The 18,555-nt window shown below is 33.2% G+C and overlaps 1 protein-coding gene across 2 annotated transcripts in view; it reads left to right on the top strand.

Moving 5' to 3' along the window:
- Positions 1–18,555, top strand: part of HEATR5B (HEAT repeat containing 5B) — a 146,150-nt gene that overhangs the window by 85,566 nt on the left and 42,029 nt on the right. For both annotated transcript variants that reach the window (XM_072634159.1, XM_072634158.1), the window contains exons 24-29: positions 1,267–1,506; positions 4,090–4,341; positions 7,744–7,925; positions 11,259–11,327; positions 12,677–12,856; positions 16,862–17,099. In XM_072634159.1, the coding sequence (XP_072490260.1) occupies positions 1,267–1,506; positions 4,090–4,341; positions 7,744–7,925; positions 11,259–11,327; positions 12,677–12,856; positions 16,862–17,099 (1,161 nt within the window). The remainder of the gene's footprint in view (positions 1–1,266; positions 1,507–4,089; positions 4,342–7,743; positions 7,926–11,258; positions 11,328–12,676; positions 12,857–16,861; positions 17,100–18,555) is intronic.

Below are 18,555 nucleotides of genomic sequence, written 5' to 3'. Positions count from 1 at the left end.
TAGGGGGTAAAAGAAAGATTAAAAACGGCCTTTATCAGGGAGTTCACAGTTTAGATGGGGCAGACAAAATGCAAACAATTATCTGTATGCAAGATATGTGCAGAATAAATTGAAGATAATCTCAGGAGAAGAGTTTTAACCTCAAGAGGGACCAAGAAAGTCTTCTTGGTGAAGGTGAGATTTTGGATGAGATTTGAGGCAAACCAGGAGGCATAAGTGAGGAAATTATAACATTCTGAGCATGGAGGACAGCAGTTGGTGTGGAGTTGAGAGAGGAAGTGTCTTTTACAAGGAACAGTAAAGAAGGCTGTGTCTCTGGATCACAGAGTGCATGGAAGATGGTGATATGAAAAAAGGCTAGAGAAGTAAGAGGAGATCAGATTGTGAAGGGCTTTGAATGCTAAACAGAAGAATTTATCTTTGGTCCTGGTGGTGATTGAGAGTCACTGGAATTTATTGAGTAGGGGAGTGACATGATTAGACCTGCACTTTAAGAAAATCTTTTTGGCAGCTAAATGGAGAGTGGGATAGCATAAGAAAATATTTGAGTCAGGGAGACCAATCAGCAGACTATTGCAATAATCCAGACATGAGATGATGGAACAGTTCCTTCTTCTAGTCAAGTTGTGCTTAATGATAGATCCTCAAATATTTGAAGTCATTCTTGGTTTTTTCAACTGATCATATGGCATTATCCCAAAGGGTAGTCGAAGTGGCAGAGTCAGAGAAGAGAGAGGTACATATATGAGAGATGTTTTGGTGGTAGAATCAACAAGATTTGACAATAAATTTTATATGGGGAGATATGAGAAAATGATGAATCAAAGATTACACCTAAGTTGTTCAGCCTGCATGTCTGGGAAGATAGTGGTACCCTTGACAGAAGAGGGGAAAGTTTGGGTTTAGTTTAGGACATGCTGAATTTAATGTGTCTACAAGACATCAAGTTCAAGATTAAATTTGTTATATATTTTGAGTCCAGATTTTTTTATCTGAATCACAATATTTGTTAAAGACTTCATGATGCTTTGTTTAGGACATCATCTGATTCATAAAAATGTGGCTCTTAATCTTATTGTCAAATTAAGTTGTGATTTGTTTTGAAAAGATGATAGCTCAAGAGTGTACTTATTTAAATAGACTGAAATTTATTCAAAGGCCAATAGTTGGTTATCCTGTTGTGAATAAGCAAGTGTTATCACAATTGTGACCTAATAGTTGTATCACAGATGTTAAACTTGTTTTTTGGTGAAAATTATTTTACAGATATAAATCCTTTTGCACCGGGAATCAGTTCTCGCCGTGACATTCATTGTCGGCACCAAGGTGTCAATATAACTGAAACTGGCTTGGAAGGGCTTCTTTTTGGAATGCTAGACCGAGAGACTGATAGAAAATTATGTTCTGATATCCATGATACGTTAGGCCATATGCTTTCATCCCTGGCTGTAGACAAACTTTCACATTGGCTGATGCTGTGTAAGGATGTTCTGGCAGCTTCCAGTGGTACGTATTGAATGAGTGTATTTTATTAGAACTAACCTTATTTAGAATTTCCTTGTTATATATTTACTACAATGTTCTTGATTGGATGATGATACAAAACACACTTATAAGTATGAAGTTATAACTTAATTGTCTATGAACTTGAAACCTAGAAAATCTCTGTTGTATGTATGGACTAATTTTTAAGTAAACTAATTTTGAATAGTAAACTTTATTTTTTAAAAAAATGTTTTATTAGTGATTCTGTGGTGGGTTTTTTTATACATAGCTGTCACTTCTTAGTGTCTTCTTCCCATAGAAAGCTGTCTTTTAACAAAAAAAAATACAGTTAAGAAAATCAAATTAGCACACTCGCTGTATCTGACAGTATATTTCTTATTCTGTAACTGTAGTCCACCACCTCCCTTCTGATAGGAGGGAAATCATGTCTGTTGGCTTTTAGAATGATCTGAATTCTGATGCCTTTTAGAATTTTCCTTTATATTTTTGTGGTCATTCTGTATATTTTTCTCTTAGTTCTGTTCTCTTTGCTAGTAAATTGACTTTCCTACTTTTCCTGATATCTGACCATACCACTTGCCTACACAATAAAATCCAGCAGCTACCTATTATTTCCAGGATCAAATGTAAAGTCCTCTGTTTAGCATTTAAAGCTGTTCACAACAGCTGACTCCTCCCTACCTTTCCAGTCTTTATATACATTCCTCCCGTCTCTCTTCTCTACAATTCATCCATAATGGCCTACTATTTCTCCCACATGACACTTTGCTTTAACTATTCCTCATGCTTGGAATATTCTTCATCCTCTCCTTCTTAGAATCTCTAGTTTTTTTTCAAGACTCAGCTCAATTGTGACCTTCTACAGGAAATTCCCTCAATTATAAGCGCCTTCCTCTCTAAGGTTATCTTTCAGTTACTATGAATGTGAATTTTTATATACATGGTGTCTTCCTCATTAGAATATAAACTTCTCAAGAGAAGAAAATATCTTTGCCTTTCTTTATACCTTAGCACTTAACGAAGCGTTTGGCACATAGTAAGCCCATAATATACTTACTAAACAGCAGTAAACTTTATTATTTTTTAAACAAAACAGTCAAAGGAAGGATGCAAAATATTTTACTCGCATGAACATTTTTTGACATTATAGTTTTTCAGAGAGAATTTAGTTTGCATTAATATTTATTGTGCTAGAAAACACCAGTTTTTTTAAAACCATTTTTTTTTTTACTAACAATATTGATATTCTCTTCCTCTTTGACTTTAGTTACACTGCTTTTTTCCAGTTATTCTCTTACTTGCCTTACTGTTTCTTTCAGTCTTCTTTGCTGATTCATCAGCTGGCTTCAGTCCTTTCGGTGTAGGTATTCCTAAACTTACCCATCTCTCTCTCTCATTCCCCTCACCTCCACACACACACACTGTCCCTTGGTGAGCTCATTACCTCCCATAAGTTCAATGATCATATCTATGCAAATGACTTCTGAATTTCTATAGCTGGCCTTAATATTGCTCCTAAATTCCATTTCCACATAACCAATTGCCTATAGAATATCTTTACCTGAACAATCTGTTAGAATTTGTAAAACCAGATTGTTCAAAATAGAACTTGTCTTCCTTCTACCTAAACTGACCTTTCATCCAAATGCCTCTTTTTCTTTAGAAGATAATATCTTCCCCATCACAAGAGGTCTTCAAGCAAAGGTTAAATGACCATTTTAAAGGGTGTATTACAAAGATGATTTGTCATTTAAGTAGAAGTGGCATTAGATGGCTGCTAGGACTTTTTGAGATCTGAGATTCTATTCTCTTTGTAACCTTAGAGTCATACTTGATTGTTTGTGTTCTATTACACCCTACCTCCAGTTAGTTGGCAATTCTTGTTGATTCTGCCTGTATAGTAGCTCCTGCATTTGTCTCTTTTTTACATTCATATGACCATGACCCTCATCTAGGTGCAGTAGTTTCTAAATGATTTTCCTCTTCCTCATATCATCCTCTGAACAATCCTTCTTCCACTTAGCTGATTGAATAATAGTGAATAATATTCCTAAGGCACTACCCTGATTAAAAATCTTCAGTCATACCTTGTTACTTCTAGGATAAAATAAAAATTCCTCCACTAGGAATTTAAAGCCTTCTTCAGTGTGGTTTCACATTATTTTTCTAGCCTTATTACTGCCCTTAATGCACCTTACATTCCAAACAAGTTGTTGTCTGGATTGAATCTCATCCCTTACCTCTTTGTATTTGTACCATCTTTCACCCCTGACTAAAATGTAGTTTTTCCTTGCTTCTGCCTTTCAAAATCCTTATCTTCCTTGAATTCTCAGTAGAAATCCCACCTCTTTCTTAAAGCCTTTCCTGAAGCCCACAATTTATGCTTCCTTTTCCCTCAAATCGCCGTATCTTCAGTTATCTGTGTACACATAATATTCTTATTATATAATGAAAGATTCTGGAGGACAGAGACTTTTGTTTATATATTTGTGTCCTTTGTGCCTGTAGTGCCTTGCACATAAATGCTTAATAAGTATGGTTGAATTGAGTTGCCCTAGACTTCTATGCTTCTGTGCCTTATAGATATGAGCACTACAACTCCTTTAAGTGGTGGAAAGGATGAAGAATCTGAAAAGAAAGATGAGATGGATGATGACACTATGTTCACCACGTTAGGTGAAGAAGATAAATCAAAGCCTTCTGTAGCTCCTCGCTGGGCTACTCGGGTATTTGCTGCTGACTGCTTGTGTCGAGTCATCATGTTGTGTGAGAATGCAGACCCAGCTCACTTTGATCTTGCTATGGCACGTTCAGCCAAACTGAGAAATCCTGCAAGTAAATAGAGAATTTTTTTCATTTATAAACTTTTTTTTTTTTTTACCAAAAGTCTCTTATTGATTCAATGTATTTTTACTGATAATTAAAAATATTTTAGTTATTCATTTCAAAGAAACTGTGCGTTCCCTTGCTTCCTATGTAAGTTTCATTTCTTATCCACATCTGACTTTGTCATTCTCATATGTTTAATACTATATGTTTATATAACATTTTATAATCTACAGAATGATTCTATATACATGATCTGATTACTGACCACAACTTTGTGAAATAGTAGTATAGGTATTATTGCCATATGATATACAAGAAAAGTAAGACTCAAGAATGCTAAGTGTTTTTCCTTCAACAAGTGACAGAGCTTGGATTCAAATCCAGATCTTCTGACTACAAATCTAGTGTTCTTTCCACTATACCTGAAAAATAATATGAATAATGAGGCTCACATATTCAAAAGTAAGAATAGATTTTTTACTACTTTTTCATATGGATAAGGGGAACAGTAACACTTTAGATTATTAATGTCATCCAATTTTATTCATAATAATCCTTAATATAATGAAAAAATTTACTATAGCATGACTTTTTCAGGTAAAGTGATCATTTACAGACAGCCATAGAGAATGTCAAAACTCATGATACAATATGGAGTGTGCAAGAAACTAAAACCATAAAATTTTAGAAAGTAGTATTTAGTATTTAGAAAGGTATTATGATATATAAGTAGAAAGGTAAAAACTTTCAAGTAACAGAATATCTATTTACTTTCTGATAAGATTTTGAGTAGTGGTCTGTTAGTTCAGCTATTGCAAGACATGGTCAGACATGGCTCTCACTGGCAAACTATATCATCAGATCACATCATACAGCACAGGTAATTTTTACAAGAAACCTCAATTCTTCCTGTCATTTGCCATTCATCTATTTGGGATTTTTAATGCTGTTGATGGAACCAGATTCTGGTACTTGACTTTAAAGGCTTGGAAAATAAGGTTCCTGGGGTTACAGCAAGGAATACATTCCATGAACTTTATTTTCTAGGGAATTTTATAAAAGAGCATTCTACTTGCAAATATTTCATCATGTGAGCATAGCAATATGTTAGGATTTTCTGGTCTTTTCCTTACTATTAAAGTGTGAAATCAGTTATGCGTACTCTGTTTTATACAATCACACTTGAACATGCAGTAAAAATCCAACAAAAATTTGGGGTGCTGCTGGGAAATCATTGCAATTTCTTAGAAATAATCAGTAATAATAATAATAGATTAACATTTGTATAGCACTTTACAGATTAGAAAGTAGTTTATATCAATAATCTCATTTGATCTGTACCTCAATTCTTTAAGGTAAGGTAGTACAATTATTATTATCCCCATATTTACAGATAAGGAATATGAGACTGAGAAGTTGACTTGTTCATGGCCACTCATCTACCAAGTTGCTACCAAGAAATGGCCACACAGCTACCAGGAAATAAAACTCAAACTTAAGTTCTCTGACTGTAGATCTCAAGCTCTTTTTATTACCTTAGGATATAAGGTGTAATGAAACTGTCAAATGAGATAACATCTATAAGGCATTTTGCAAACCTTAAAGTTCTATGTAAATGTTAGTAACTATTATTACTATAGTGCCTGTGTAGTTGCATGTGCTGTGAAAAAACATACCTAAGTAGATAGAGGCAGGCATCAACATAGCATCAAGCTTTATAATGGCATGGTGCTGTCTTCTTTTAGCAGCCAGCATGAAGCAGAGAAGTTCATTTCAGACTATGTACTGGAGATGAGCATCAAGAGCAATTTCCCTTTCTTACCCTTCTTCCTCCACTCCCCCACAATCATGTTAGGTAAGAAAGGCACTAATATAAGCTAGTTTTACAGTTCCTGAAATGGTGGTATAAACTGGTCAGACTGGCCTACCTTTTGTTCAGGTTACAGTACAGTATTTGAGAGAGTGGAGAAATGGACAGCAAATCTGGCTCTAAGAAACTTCTAGTGATTTGGCTGTGGTGCTATGGGTTTTTACTCTCCTGTCTTTTTGATGTGGTATATGTGGTCCTGGATGCCATATCTGTGGGTGGGTCAATCACACATGAACTGCTCTGCTGTCGAGGGGAACTTTTATGTAGTCCACAATTGGGCTTTATACTGCTTGGGAGCTAGGTCAGAGAGTACATACACAAGAGTAGCTCTACCTTCTATATGATTCTTCACAATTGAGCTTATTCCGCCATCATTGGGGAAGTTTGCCTAGCAGTGAGCTTTTTTATGATAACGTATAATGCCACTTTAATAATGCTTTCCCTAGATCAACTTGCTTTGTTGCTTTCAACTTTTAGAAAAATTTCATCATTCATTCATTAGCATTTGTTGAACTCCCTATATATGTTATGAATTATATTAGTTGCTATTGTGGATATCAAAGCAAACAGATTTCATGGTTCCTCCACAGAGCTTTTAACCTAAGTTACATATTTGGACTATAATTCAGACCAAATGGTCAAAGTACATAGTCCTGAGGTATCAGCAGCTTTAGAGCTGAAAAGAACCTTGGAGGTGATCAGTTCCAGCCCTAACCATTCCTCACTTCGTAGATAAGAACATTGAGAACCAAAGGAGCCTTGTCCAAAATCACATTGGTAGTAAATGGCACAGCCTAGATGAGAACTCACAACTGTCTCTAAATCCATTATTCTTTCTACTCTATCACACTGCTGTATATCAACTTTGCTGAAGTAGTCATGTGAGGCTAGCAAGGACAAAAGAAGATTTTCTATAAAATAAGAAGAGAGTTATAAGATAGAGGGGAGGATGATTAGCAATGTTAAGTGCATAAATTTTACATAAACAACCACATTCAGTTGCCTAAAATAAAAGGTTAAGAGGTCCATAGGTCGAAGACTGAGGAAAAAAAAATCATGTTTCATAATTTTAAAAGAACATTAGCAATACTGGAGAGATAAGTTTCAGTTGAAGGAGTTAAGGAAGAATAAAATATTCTGGGTGCATTTAAGTAAGAGAGTAGAGAAATGATCCTGTTTCCAAATTTAGCGTCTCCATTTGTGTCTTCCATATATTTCTTAATTTCTGATCCTATCTACATTTGTTATTTAAAGTAGTTTCTCAGGAATTTTAGGGATTGTTTAAGGTTGCCAGTTTTTTTGCATTACTTGTCAGTACAGATCCAGTCAGAACCTTTGTAGTCCTAGTATGTTAAAGTTTGCCAAAAGATCTGAAAATGAATATTCTTTAAAGTGATATCATGGCTATTTTAAATAAATGTAATGAAATATGTTATTAGCATTTTCCATTACAAATTTATTTAAAGTAAGAAGTTACCATGTTAATATATAGAATATCTTTGGAAAGTTTCTACTCTTGCTTCTATTTTTATTTGTAGATGATCTTTTAGTACTCCATCTATCTGACCTGATACGCATGGCATTCATGGCTGCTACTGATCACAGCAACCAGCTGCGCATGGCTGGGCTCCAAGCACTTGAAGACATTATCAAGAAATTTGCAACTGTTCCTGAACCAGAATTTCCAGGTCATGTGATTCTGGAGCAGTACCAAGCTAATGTGAGATAACAATTAGTAAACCATCTCTTAACATATAGTATTTGAGTAGCAACTTTGAGATCGCTTCCTCCTTAAAGGATTTTTTTGTCTGAGGATCCAGTCTCTTCACTCATATAGGACATACTTGTTTACCATGCCACTGTATCATCTGGTATTCAAAGAAACTATGGTATGTGAAGGTAGTTTAATAAATTTTTATGAAGTCTGTAATAATGATAAAACAAGGATAAAATCCCATCTTAAATATCTTGTCTTATACCTGGGGAGTGAGGCATACTACTTAATGTGGTCTGTTTAAAATTTTGTGGTTCTGCTATTATTTTTAGAGTTTAAAGCCTACTCAGGGCTTTTCAAAGCAAAAGTAAAATTTCTCTTTTATGTCAGATGTAATTTTAAAAATCTTATTAACTTCAGTTAAAAATTGAAAGATTAGAAAATATTAAATGAAATTTTCAATCTTTCCAAATATAAATTTATTTTTTTCCTCTTGTAGTTAATAATAGAAAGAGATATATATTATCCAAATTAGGTAATAGATTTTATCCTCTTAAATCAAAACTTTTATTGAGATAGAGTACTTTAAGAAATAAAAAACAAAAACTCTGGCAACAAAACATAAGTTTTTTAAAACTGATAAGGTAGGTGTTTTCTTTACAGTTGTTTAAGTGGTCAACATTCAGAGAAGTATTTTTTTTTGTAAATATTCAAGTTGTTGCTTAAGCTTATTTATAATTCAATAAATAGCAAAACTGGTTTTTCTGAATGCTATTGTTATTATGGCTTCATTAGAAAAATTAACAATCTTAAGAGCTATTTGCTCCTTGGAGTGGTTAGCAGTCACAAACCAAAACATTTCAGATTGTACATGGTTTTTGGGGTTTATTTATGCATACATGTATGTGTGTGTTTACACACACACAACACACACACAGCCTAGTCTCTTGTCTGTTTTTATTAAACTTGGACTACAGTTCCAAGAGTACCATTTGACTACATTGAAAAGCCAATACCTAGCACACAGAGAATACTTCATTATACTACGAAGATTCTTGATTTCATCGTGTTGGGTGCTTGTTCCAATAATCCAGATTACAGCCCTTCTGTGCCTTGTGGTTAGAAAAATTCATCACCTAGTTAACAACCTTCTGGTGATATATCTAATTTTATGTAGGATTATCTGCAGATGATAGGCATATTGTCCACCACTAGTTGCAAACACGAAACTTTTCCAGCTTGTTAAGAGCCACTGGAGCTTATTCTCTGTTCCAGTAAATGTTTATTGAATTTAACTTGATTGACTGATCTTTGTCACAAGTAAATGGTAATTATTAGCTTCCAGCCCACCTGAACTACACAAAATCTGACTACCACTTTTCACTACCATTTATCCATCTGAGCAGGGAAGAGGCACTAATAGATGGCAGGAACGCTGCCACCATTCTTGTTACCATGGACATAACATAATGAATTCAACTAATAATGTCTAGAAGTAATTCTAAATTTGGGAGTTTAATGTATATTAAAGACATTTAAAAACTGTTACTAAAATTGAATAAGAATAAGCCTGATTTTAGTGTCTTACAAATTAAATTTCATTTCCCTGCCAAACCAGTATTTAAATACCAACACAATTTCAATAGACATTTATTAAACATCTGTTATGTGCAAGGCACTGTGCTTGACATGAGGGATACAAAGATAAGACTGAAAACAATTCTGTTGGGGGGAGGATATTATCATGTCATAGTCTTCAGTTAGAATTTTCCTAAATCCTTTTATATCTACATACCCTGTTCTTTCTCTCCTCTCTCAGTGGACTTCTGAACTCTCATGGGTTTAATTATCATTTCTGTGCCAGAGACACCCACATCTAAATATCTAGTCACAGGCTCTCTTCTGCGCTTCAATCTTATAAAAAACAAAAACTCTGGCAACAAAACATAAGTTTTTTAAAACTGATAAGGTAGGTGTTTTCTTTACAGTTGTTTAAGTGGTCAACATTCAGAGAAGTATTTTTTTTTGTAAATATTCAAGTTGTTGCTTAAGCTTATTTATAATTCAATAAATAGCAAAACTGGTTTTTCTGAATGCTATTGTTATTATGGCTTCATTAGAAAAATTAACAATCTTAAGAGCTATTTGCTCCTTGGAGCTCCTTAGCTGCCTATTGGACATTTCAAAGTAGATGTCCCAAAGAAATCTCAAAGTTAGCATATCTTTAAAAAGTACTTATTTTCTTTCCTCTCTCATCTCCTACACTTGTCTTCCAAACTTGCCTATTTTTCTTGAAGGGATCAGTATTTATCCAGTCTCCCATGTACTAGGAGTGTCTTGGCAACATAACCCTTATAGCCTCACTTTCCCTTACCCCATATACCTAATCAGTTGCCAAATCTTGCCATTTCTATCTCTGTAACATTTCTCATTTCTGAAATGTGCCCTTCTGTTTATCCACACAGTTACTACTTCAGTTAAGGCCCTCATCACTTCTTTGTGTGCTATTGCCAGGGCTTATTTATTAGTTTCCCTGCCCCAAGTCTCTCATCAATCCATCCTCCACAGCAGCACCAAAGTGATTTTTCTTAAGTGTAGCTCTGACTATGACTCCTTACCCAGTAAATTTCAGTGGTCCTTCTAGGGTGTTAACTTTTAAAGCCCTAGCCCCCAAATCATCTTTACAGCCATGCTGGACATTACTCCTCTTTTTGCACTCTTGATCTATCCAAATTGACCTTTTAGTTCCTCAAATATGACACTTCCTCTCCCTTCTACATGCTGTTGTATTGGGTGTCTCCCATGCCTAGAATGTACTTTCTTCTCCCATTATCTCATGGAATTCCTCTTTTCCTTTAGGATGCAACTCAAGCACACTTTATACATTAGGCTTTTCCCTACTAATTCCCCTCCTTCCAAACTAAATTTGTATATTTACTACTTGATATTTTTTATTCTCTTTACATTTACTCAATATATACTTAAATATGTTCTTGTCATCTTTCCCATTGGAATAAAAGCTTCTGGCAAGGAGGTCTTATTTTCATTCTAACAGAGGTAGATAGAGGTAGCATGGCAGGTTTTTAATAAATATTAATGCTGCTGGAGTGTTACTGTGGAACTCTGTCTTAAAATAGTCATTAGATGTTAAAAATCTAATGACTAAAGAAGCAATAATTATATATGCATCAGATCCTGATAACCTTTTGGGAAGTAAAGGAAAAATACTGGGATGAAAGAAGAACAGAAGAATTGAAGTTTCTTTGTCTTTGAGGACATAAAAGTTATCGCTTTGATTATTTTCCTTTCATATAAAACACTTGTTTTCCCTTTATCTAGGTGGGAGCTGCTCTCAGACCAGCTTTTTCACAAGATACTCCATCAGACATAATTGCAAAAGCTTGCCAGGTAGGAAGAAAATATTATTTTTATAGTTGATGCTGACACCTTTAGGAATTCACTTTCCTTTGAAAAAATGATAAGAAAAGAAAAATTAAGTAATAAATTCTTCTAACAATGAAAAAATTTAGTAACTTTGAATCTTTATATCTAAGAAGATATAAGCAAATGCAGAAATCATAAGTGAGGCAAAAATAAAAGATAAGTACAAGAATTGTATAACAATGGTCTACAAGAACCCGTAATAATTAAACATTTAAAATAATAAGTTCAGTAATAGGAAGATTTTTGGTTACTTGCACAGGATAACAAAACTCTACAATAATAATGATGATAATGATAATCATAGCAGCTAGCATTTACATAGTGCTTGCTATGAGCAAGACACTATTATCTCATTTGATCTTCACAAAAACTCTGGGAAGTAGATGCTATTATTATTTTCAAATGACAAATGAGCAACCTGAAGCAAACATAAGTTTAAGTGACTTGATAAAAGACTGTTTATCTTAAAACGGATTTCACCATTTGAAAATGTTAATCAAAGTGAATTTTCTCACATGACTATGTTTCTCTATAAGACCAAATATTCCAAAAATTGTCAGTAAATTCCAGGGTTTTTTCTTATGAAGTGAGTTGAATATTCTTTCTGTTGTCATATTTTCAAAAATTTAAGTGTTTCTTGATTTCATATTAATCCATAAATAAGATTGTACAGAATTCTAAAATGATTGATTTGAACTTTCAGATATCTATTAGGAATAGAGTTATGTTCCCACTTCCCCTCTGGACCAAAAGAAGAAAAATATCACTAGAAATAATTTTTTTCCTTTTTAAAACAGAAAATATAAGCCCTCTTTAATTGACATATGCGTCTTAGTTAAAAATGACACTGGTTAGTTAAATGAATTAGTTTAGCAAAACTTTTTTCTTAAAATCATGGTAATATTGGGTAATTATAAACAGACATTAATTTCTAATATAGAAAATGTAATAGAACCATTATGCCTTTTATAGAATTGCTACAGTTGGGCAGCTAGGTGGTGCCTAGAGAGAGTGATAGGCCCAGAGTCAGGAAAACTAATCTTCCTGAGTTCAAATCTGACCTCAGATATTTACTAGCTATGTGACCCTGAGCAGGTCACTTAACCCTGTTTGCTGCAGTTTCCTCATCTGCAAAATGAACTGGAGAAGGAAATGGCAAACTCCAATATCTTTGCCATGAATACCCCAAATAAGGTCGCAAAGAGTTGGATAGAACTGAAAAGCAACTAAACAACAAATAGTCCTTGCTGCTTAAATTTAAAGGATGGATTTCATTTGTTTTCATGAAAAATGGCTTTATTTTTATTGTCCAGGTTTGTAGCACATGGATTGGAAGTGGAGTTGTTAGTGATCTCAATGACCTCCGTCGAGTACACAATTTGCTTGTTTCCTCATTAGACAAAGTACAGGCAGGAAAAGGACCTTCCAGCCAACTTTATAGAGAGAGTGCCACAACCATGGAAAAACTGGCAGTGCTGAAAGCGTGGGCTGAGGTAACAATTTACTTTTTTTTTTTTTTTAAAAACGTTGTAACTTCATTTAAAAATAATCTTAAAAAAACTAACAAAATTAAGAAATCTTTAGCCAAACTGATTACAGAGGAGAGGACAGAAAACTAATTTAAAAAAAACCTACAAATGAACAAAGTGAAATCACTGCAGATCCACAAGAAATAAAAAAAATTATATCAGCACCAAGTATACACAGCCGTAAGCAAAACTGATAGCACAAAAGAAATGGGTTACCTTAAAAAATGGAAGATGCCCAAATGAAAAGACCACATTGAGATCTTAAATTGCTCAAATGTCAGAAAAGAAAATAGTTTTATCTATAAAGTATTTACCAAAGCAAAAAAAAAACCTCCTGGTCTAAATGGATTTATAGGCAAATTCTTATCAAACATTTAAAGAAAAAGTATTACTTATTCTATAAAAATTTTTCTCAAAAATTGAGAAATAAAGTACTCTACCAATCTCCTTTTATGAGATAAATAATAGTCCTAATATGTAAGGGGAGAGAATGCTAAAATGAAGAAACAGAACCATAGACCAATATCATCAATTTATTATATATATAATATAATATTATATATTATAATGTTATATATTATTTACATATTGTATATTAGTATATAATAATAATATAATATAAATATATATGTAAAGATGATTAAAGAATTAAAGATTCTAAATAAAATCCTCACAAAAGGATTTAAAGAATTTTTATAGCAATTTATCCAAAACATCATTCATTATGATCAAGTTGGATTTTTGAGAGGGGTGCAAGAATGGTTCATAACTAGGAAGACAATCAATTTAATCTTAATAGGACCAAAAATATTTAAAGTCATGTTAGTATCTCAACAGATACAGAAAATTTTTTTGATAAAATACAACCATCATTTATAATAAAAGCCTTACAAAATATAGGCATAGATGGAGATATATTTATATATCTATGTATATGTATATATCTTTACGTGTCTATATATCTATGTAAATATCTATACATGTGTATGAGAGAGAACCATATCTACCTGTCTTTATATTTATCTCATTATCTGTCTTATAAAGATAGCTTGACAAATCAATCTATATTGAGCTAGGCAAATCTGTCTTTATATACTATATGATGATTATATTAATTGTTTTATAATATTGATTTCTTGCATCCCTGGCAAAAATTCATAAATTTTTGATATATTATTTTAGTTTTTTCTTGGGATTTTATTTAAAATTTTTGTATCGGTTTTCATTAATGATATATAAAGAGCAGCTAAAGGGTGCAGTGGATACAGTGCCAGATCTGGGATCAGGAAGACTCATCTTGCTGAGTTCAAGTCTTCCTAGCTATATGACCCTAGCTATATAAGCAGGTCACTTAACCATGTTTGCCCCAGTTTCCTCATCTGTAAAATGAGCTGGAGAAGGAAATGGCAAAAAATTCCAATATCTTTGCCAAGAAAACCCCAAATGGGGTAACAAAGGGTCAGACATGACAGAAGAATGACTGTACACTGCTCATAATCTTCCTTCATCATCCTCTTCTATGATATTTTTAAATGTAAATCAATTTTGTTGTTTGATTTAAAAAAAATTTGTCATGAGGTTTTGTCAAGGATTCTTTAGAAAGCCTAATGTCTCCTCCTTTCCAGTTACAAATAGTGATTTATTGCCAGTTTCTCTGGATATTCTCCTCTTACAGTAAACCAAATGAAATGTCTCCAGATTTATATGAATTATTTCTTTATTATTTTGGGGAACTTAGGTAAGGCATACACACAAAAATGAATTGTAGAAAACTTTTTTTTTTAACCAATGTTCTCACATCTGCCTATATTTCAGGAACTCCCATTCACATTTGAATGAAATTTTCAAGTGCTACTGTTTAATTTTTAATACCTGATTTTTTTTCCTTCTCAATTCAAAGCTAGTATTTCTCAATTGTTTTCATTATTTCTATCCTTCTTGGTTTTTCTATCAGGCATTTCTAACTTCTAATGCTTTGTTCCCAAATACTTCTTCTAGTAACTTTATTTTATTCCTCTTCTAGTCTATTTTTTTAGTTTCCTATTTTAGCAGCAGTGTCTTTTGACTATAAAGCCTTCAGTAACTATAAGCATTTCTTTGCTCCTTTAGATTCGACTTAAATTTACTAACCTAAAATATGTAATCAGTATTGATAGCTGTGATAGATGTAAGTTATGTCACTTTTCTTTTTGCAAATGAAGTCAAAAAGTTCACATGATTTCTAAAATGTCTCATGAGATGTTAGGGATTTTTTTTCTTGTTGCTGATTTCTAGGACCCAGATCAAGCTGTCTTTTTTAAAAAGAATGCCTTTATACCATTTTATTTTACTTTTTTGTTTTCACTTAGGCAGTGGTAACAGTTACAGCAATAATATTTATATTTATATGAATTCTGTTCTTTGCACAAATATTTATATATTGTTGATAAATTCAATATTTCTTTTAAATTAAGTCGACTCAGTACTTTGGGTAATGAGTCTTGTAAGAAAATATAATTTTCTTTTTTCTGAGACTTGTTTCATTGTTATTTTGAAATGTATGTTGTTAGTAGTTTTTGTGAAATTTAATTCTGAGCTCAATTAAATTTGGACTCAATTTGACTGTAAAATGCAAATCTCCTAAGGATCTAAAATGGCACAGTTGATAGAAAGTAAAGTGATAAAACAAAAATACAGTTCATCTTCACCGAATGTTTTCTCAATTTCCCAACCACATTCAGCAACTTCCCTTAAAGAAGTGACAGTAGTAAAGTTCCTGATCACAAGATCATTTCCCCACTAACAGCTGTTCTGCTGACTTTCATAACATTTTTGATTCATTTGCTTCAATAGTGTGATCAAAACACCACATAATGAAGATTAATAATATACATTCTTATTTTATATTATATATTTGAAATTCTTATTGAGTTCATTCTTAATATCCAAATGTCACTAACAACAAATATGACTTCCATTAAAGTTGTATGCTAATAGCTGGATATTGATCCCTGGTAGTAAAAAAAGAGAAAAAGGGCTTCTTATCATCTCTCCTCATATTTCTTACAGCAGTTTGCCTCAACTTGCTCTTTGTAGGTATCATACTTTTGTCTTTTACCATAATTATTTGTCTTTTTGTTGTTTGCCCCCTTTTAGATTCTGAGATCCTTGAAAGTAGATTTTATATTATCTTTGAATTCCCTACATCTAGGAGAATGTGTTGAATGTAACTGGAAAGTAATAAATGTTCATGAGTTCAATTGAGTTAAAATTGATTTTTTCTTAATCATCTTAGTAGCACATTCTTTAAGATTTGTACCAGCCAGTTGTAAAAGCCCATGAGAGATACAAAGGAGAATCATATTTCATCTCTCATAGGAAGTATTTTTTAATGCTTTTCTCAAGTGCTAGCAGTTCTACCTTTATGTTTAACAAACTAAGATAATTTTTCATTAAAAAGAGGAAAAAACACATCTGGGTGAACTACATGAGGAGTTCATAATTGTAAGTTCTTGGCATGCCAGAATATTGCATGGCCCTTAAGGAATATCATCATTTTGGGATTTGGAAAAATAGTTGCAAAAATCCTTTTCTTGAAAGTTTCCCTTCTGTAAACTTTCACATAGAACAGTTTGTAGAATTATAAAGAAGACAGGGGAGACAATAAATGTAGAATTTTACTTGGTACAAACAAAGGAATTTAGGGGAGTCTTTATGGGGTGACAAGGGGAGTATCTTTAAGTTTTTAAGGGAAACTCAAGGGAGTATGTTGGGTAGGGAAAGTGGCTGTAAAACAGGTCAATCAAGGGAGGTGAGATGTCTCGGACATGGTGATAAACTACTGTAATATGAAAAATTTTGTAATTACCAGGAATTCACAAAGCTGGTTGCCTTAATATATTTATAATCAATTAATTATGATAAATGAAATGTATAATTATATTGGGTAAAAATATTTTTTATTTATTTGCATGCCATAACCTTGATCAGGTTTATGTTGTTGCCATGAATATTAAAAAGGAAGCAGAGACTAAACCAAAAAGAGCCATAAAAAACACTGATGATGAAGATGATGATTATGGGACCATAGATGAGCTGCCACCAGACAGTTTAATTACACTTGTACAACCTGAATTGCCAATACTTAGCCGCCTCTGGTTGGCAGCATTAAAAGACTATGCACTTTTGACTTTACCAGCTGAATTTTCAAGCCAACTTCCACCAGATGGTAAGTATGATAGATATAGTTTTGCTTTTGGTGGGGCTTAGTATAAAGAGTAGACACAAAAAGTTAAAGGCAAGTAGTAATAATATCTTACAGTTATGTAGTATTTTATATATTTCCATATTTAAACACTTTCAGGTGCATTTGCCTTTTTAAAGCATTGAGATTTTAATAGTAGACAATATATAAAAGTAGACTGCACCTAGGTGGGGCAGAGTGCCAAGCCTGAAGTCAGGAAGATTTATTTTTGTGAGTTCAAATCTGGCCTCAGTCACTTCCTAGCAGTGTGACCCTGGGCAACTTACTTAACCCAATTTGCCTCAGTTTCCTCATTTATAAAAATGAACTGGAGAAGGAAATGGTAAACCACTCCAGTATCTTTACCAAGAAAACCCTATGATGTCTAAAAAAGTTCAAGGGACATAGTTTCTGGGTAATTACTCGCTTAATAATAATTATTAATGAAAGAAATGGTTATTTGGCCATCTCTGTCTTGGATCAAAGGTGGGCTGTAAAAGCAGGTATTCCAGAGGGTAGTGATCAACTCTGATTGGTTAGCAAATAATGAGAGAGAATCAATATTAGCAATGAAGGGTTAGACCTGTTCGAATGAACTTTGATTATGTCATTTACTTCTAAATTGCCCAGCCTTGGGCAATCTGTTCAGATAATTTATTCCCACTGAATCCGGTGTAGAGCACAATGGGTTTCCCCATCTTAGGTTAAATAAAAAATTCCTTGTAAGTTTGAGTGGGGTCTGATCATGATTGAGGAGAAAGTTGATTTAACCTTCAGAACCTAAGTTTTGAAATGATGACTTTAGAAAAAGGGGGTAACTCTGTATCTCCTCAAATCATTGCTTATTTAATAATCATTTCTCTCAACCTAAGATGGGGTCATGAAGAGTCAAACATGACTGAAAAATGACTGAACAATATTGCTACAATGTTCTTTCTATTCTCCATGAAACTTATGTTTGTGGACCTTCAAAAGATAACAGGCTTGCCTGCTCATCCAAACATAATGTTGAATATTATCACAAAATATTGGCATTGTGAAACAGGGGACTCTTACAAACAGTTTATTAAATAACTATTCATTTTCCCCACAATTTTCTTGAAAGTGTAACATAATGAAAGTTACAATGAATATCATATTTGTCCATTTAAAAAAATGCATACTATTATATGATCATATAAGTTCTCAACTTTTGAATGTCTTGTGTCCAAAAGGAAGTTACTCAAATTTGAAGTGAATTTTCCTCTAGAGGAAAAAAAAATTATAAATGAGAATTACAAAATTGTACAGCCCAAAATAGTCTTTAGTCCTTAACAGTACTATAGAACCCAATTCCCATTTACAACATTTTGTTATGAGAAAACTTACTCCAGATTCCTGATCAGTTTATTTTTGGTTCATTGCTCAGTTGTAAGTTGGGCACTACTTATATACCATCCTA

This window comes from Notamacropus eugenii, chromosome 1 (genome assembly GCF_028372415.1).
Source record: "Notamacropus eugenii isolate mMacEug1 chromosome 1, mMacEug1.pri_v2, whole genome shotgun sequence".
NCBI classification, from domain to species: domain Eukaryota; kingdom Metazoa; phylum Chordata; class Mammalia; order Diprotodontia; family Macropodidae; genus Notamacropus; species Notamacropus eugenii.
The sequence above is the reverse complement of the archived record's forward strand: the minus strand, read 5'-3'. Positions and strand labels throughout refer to the sequence as shown.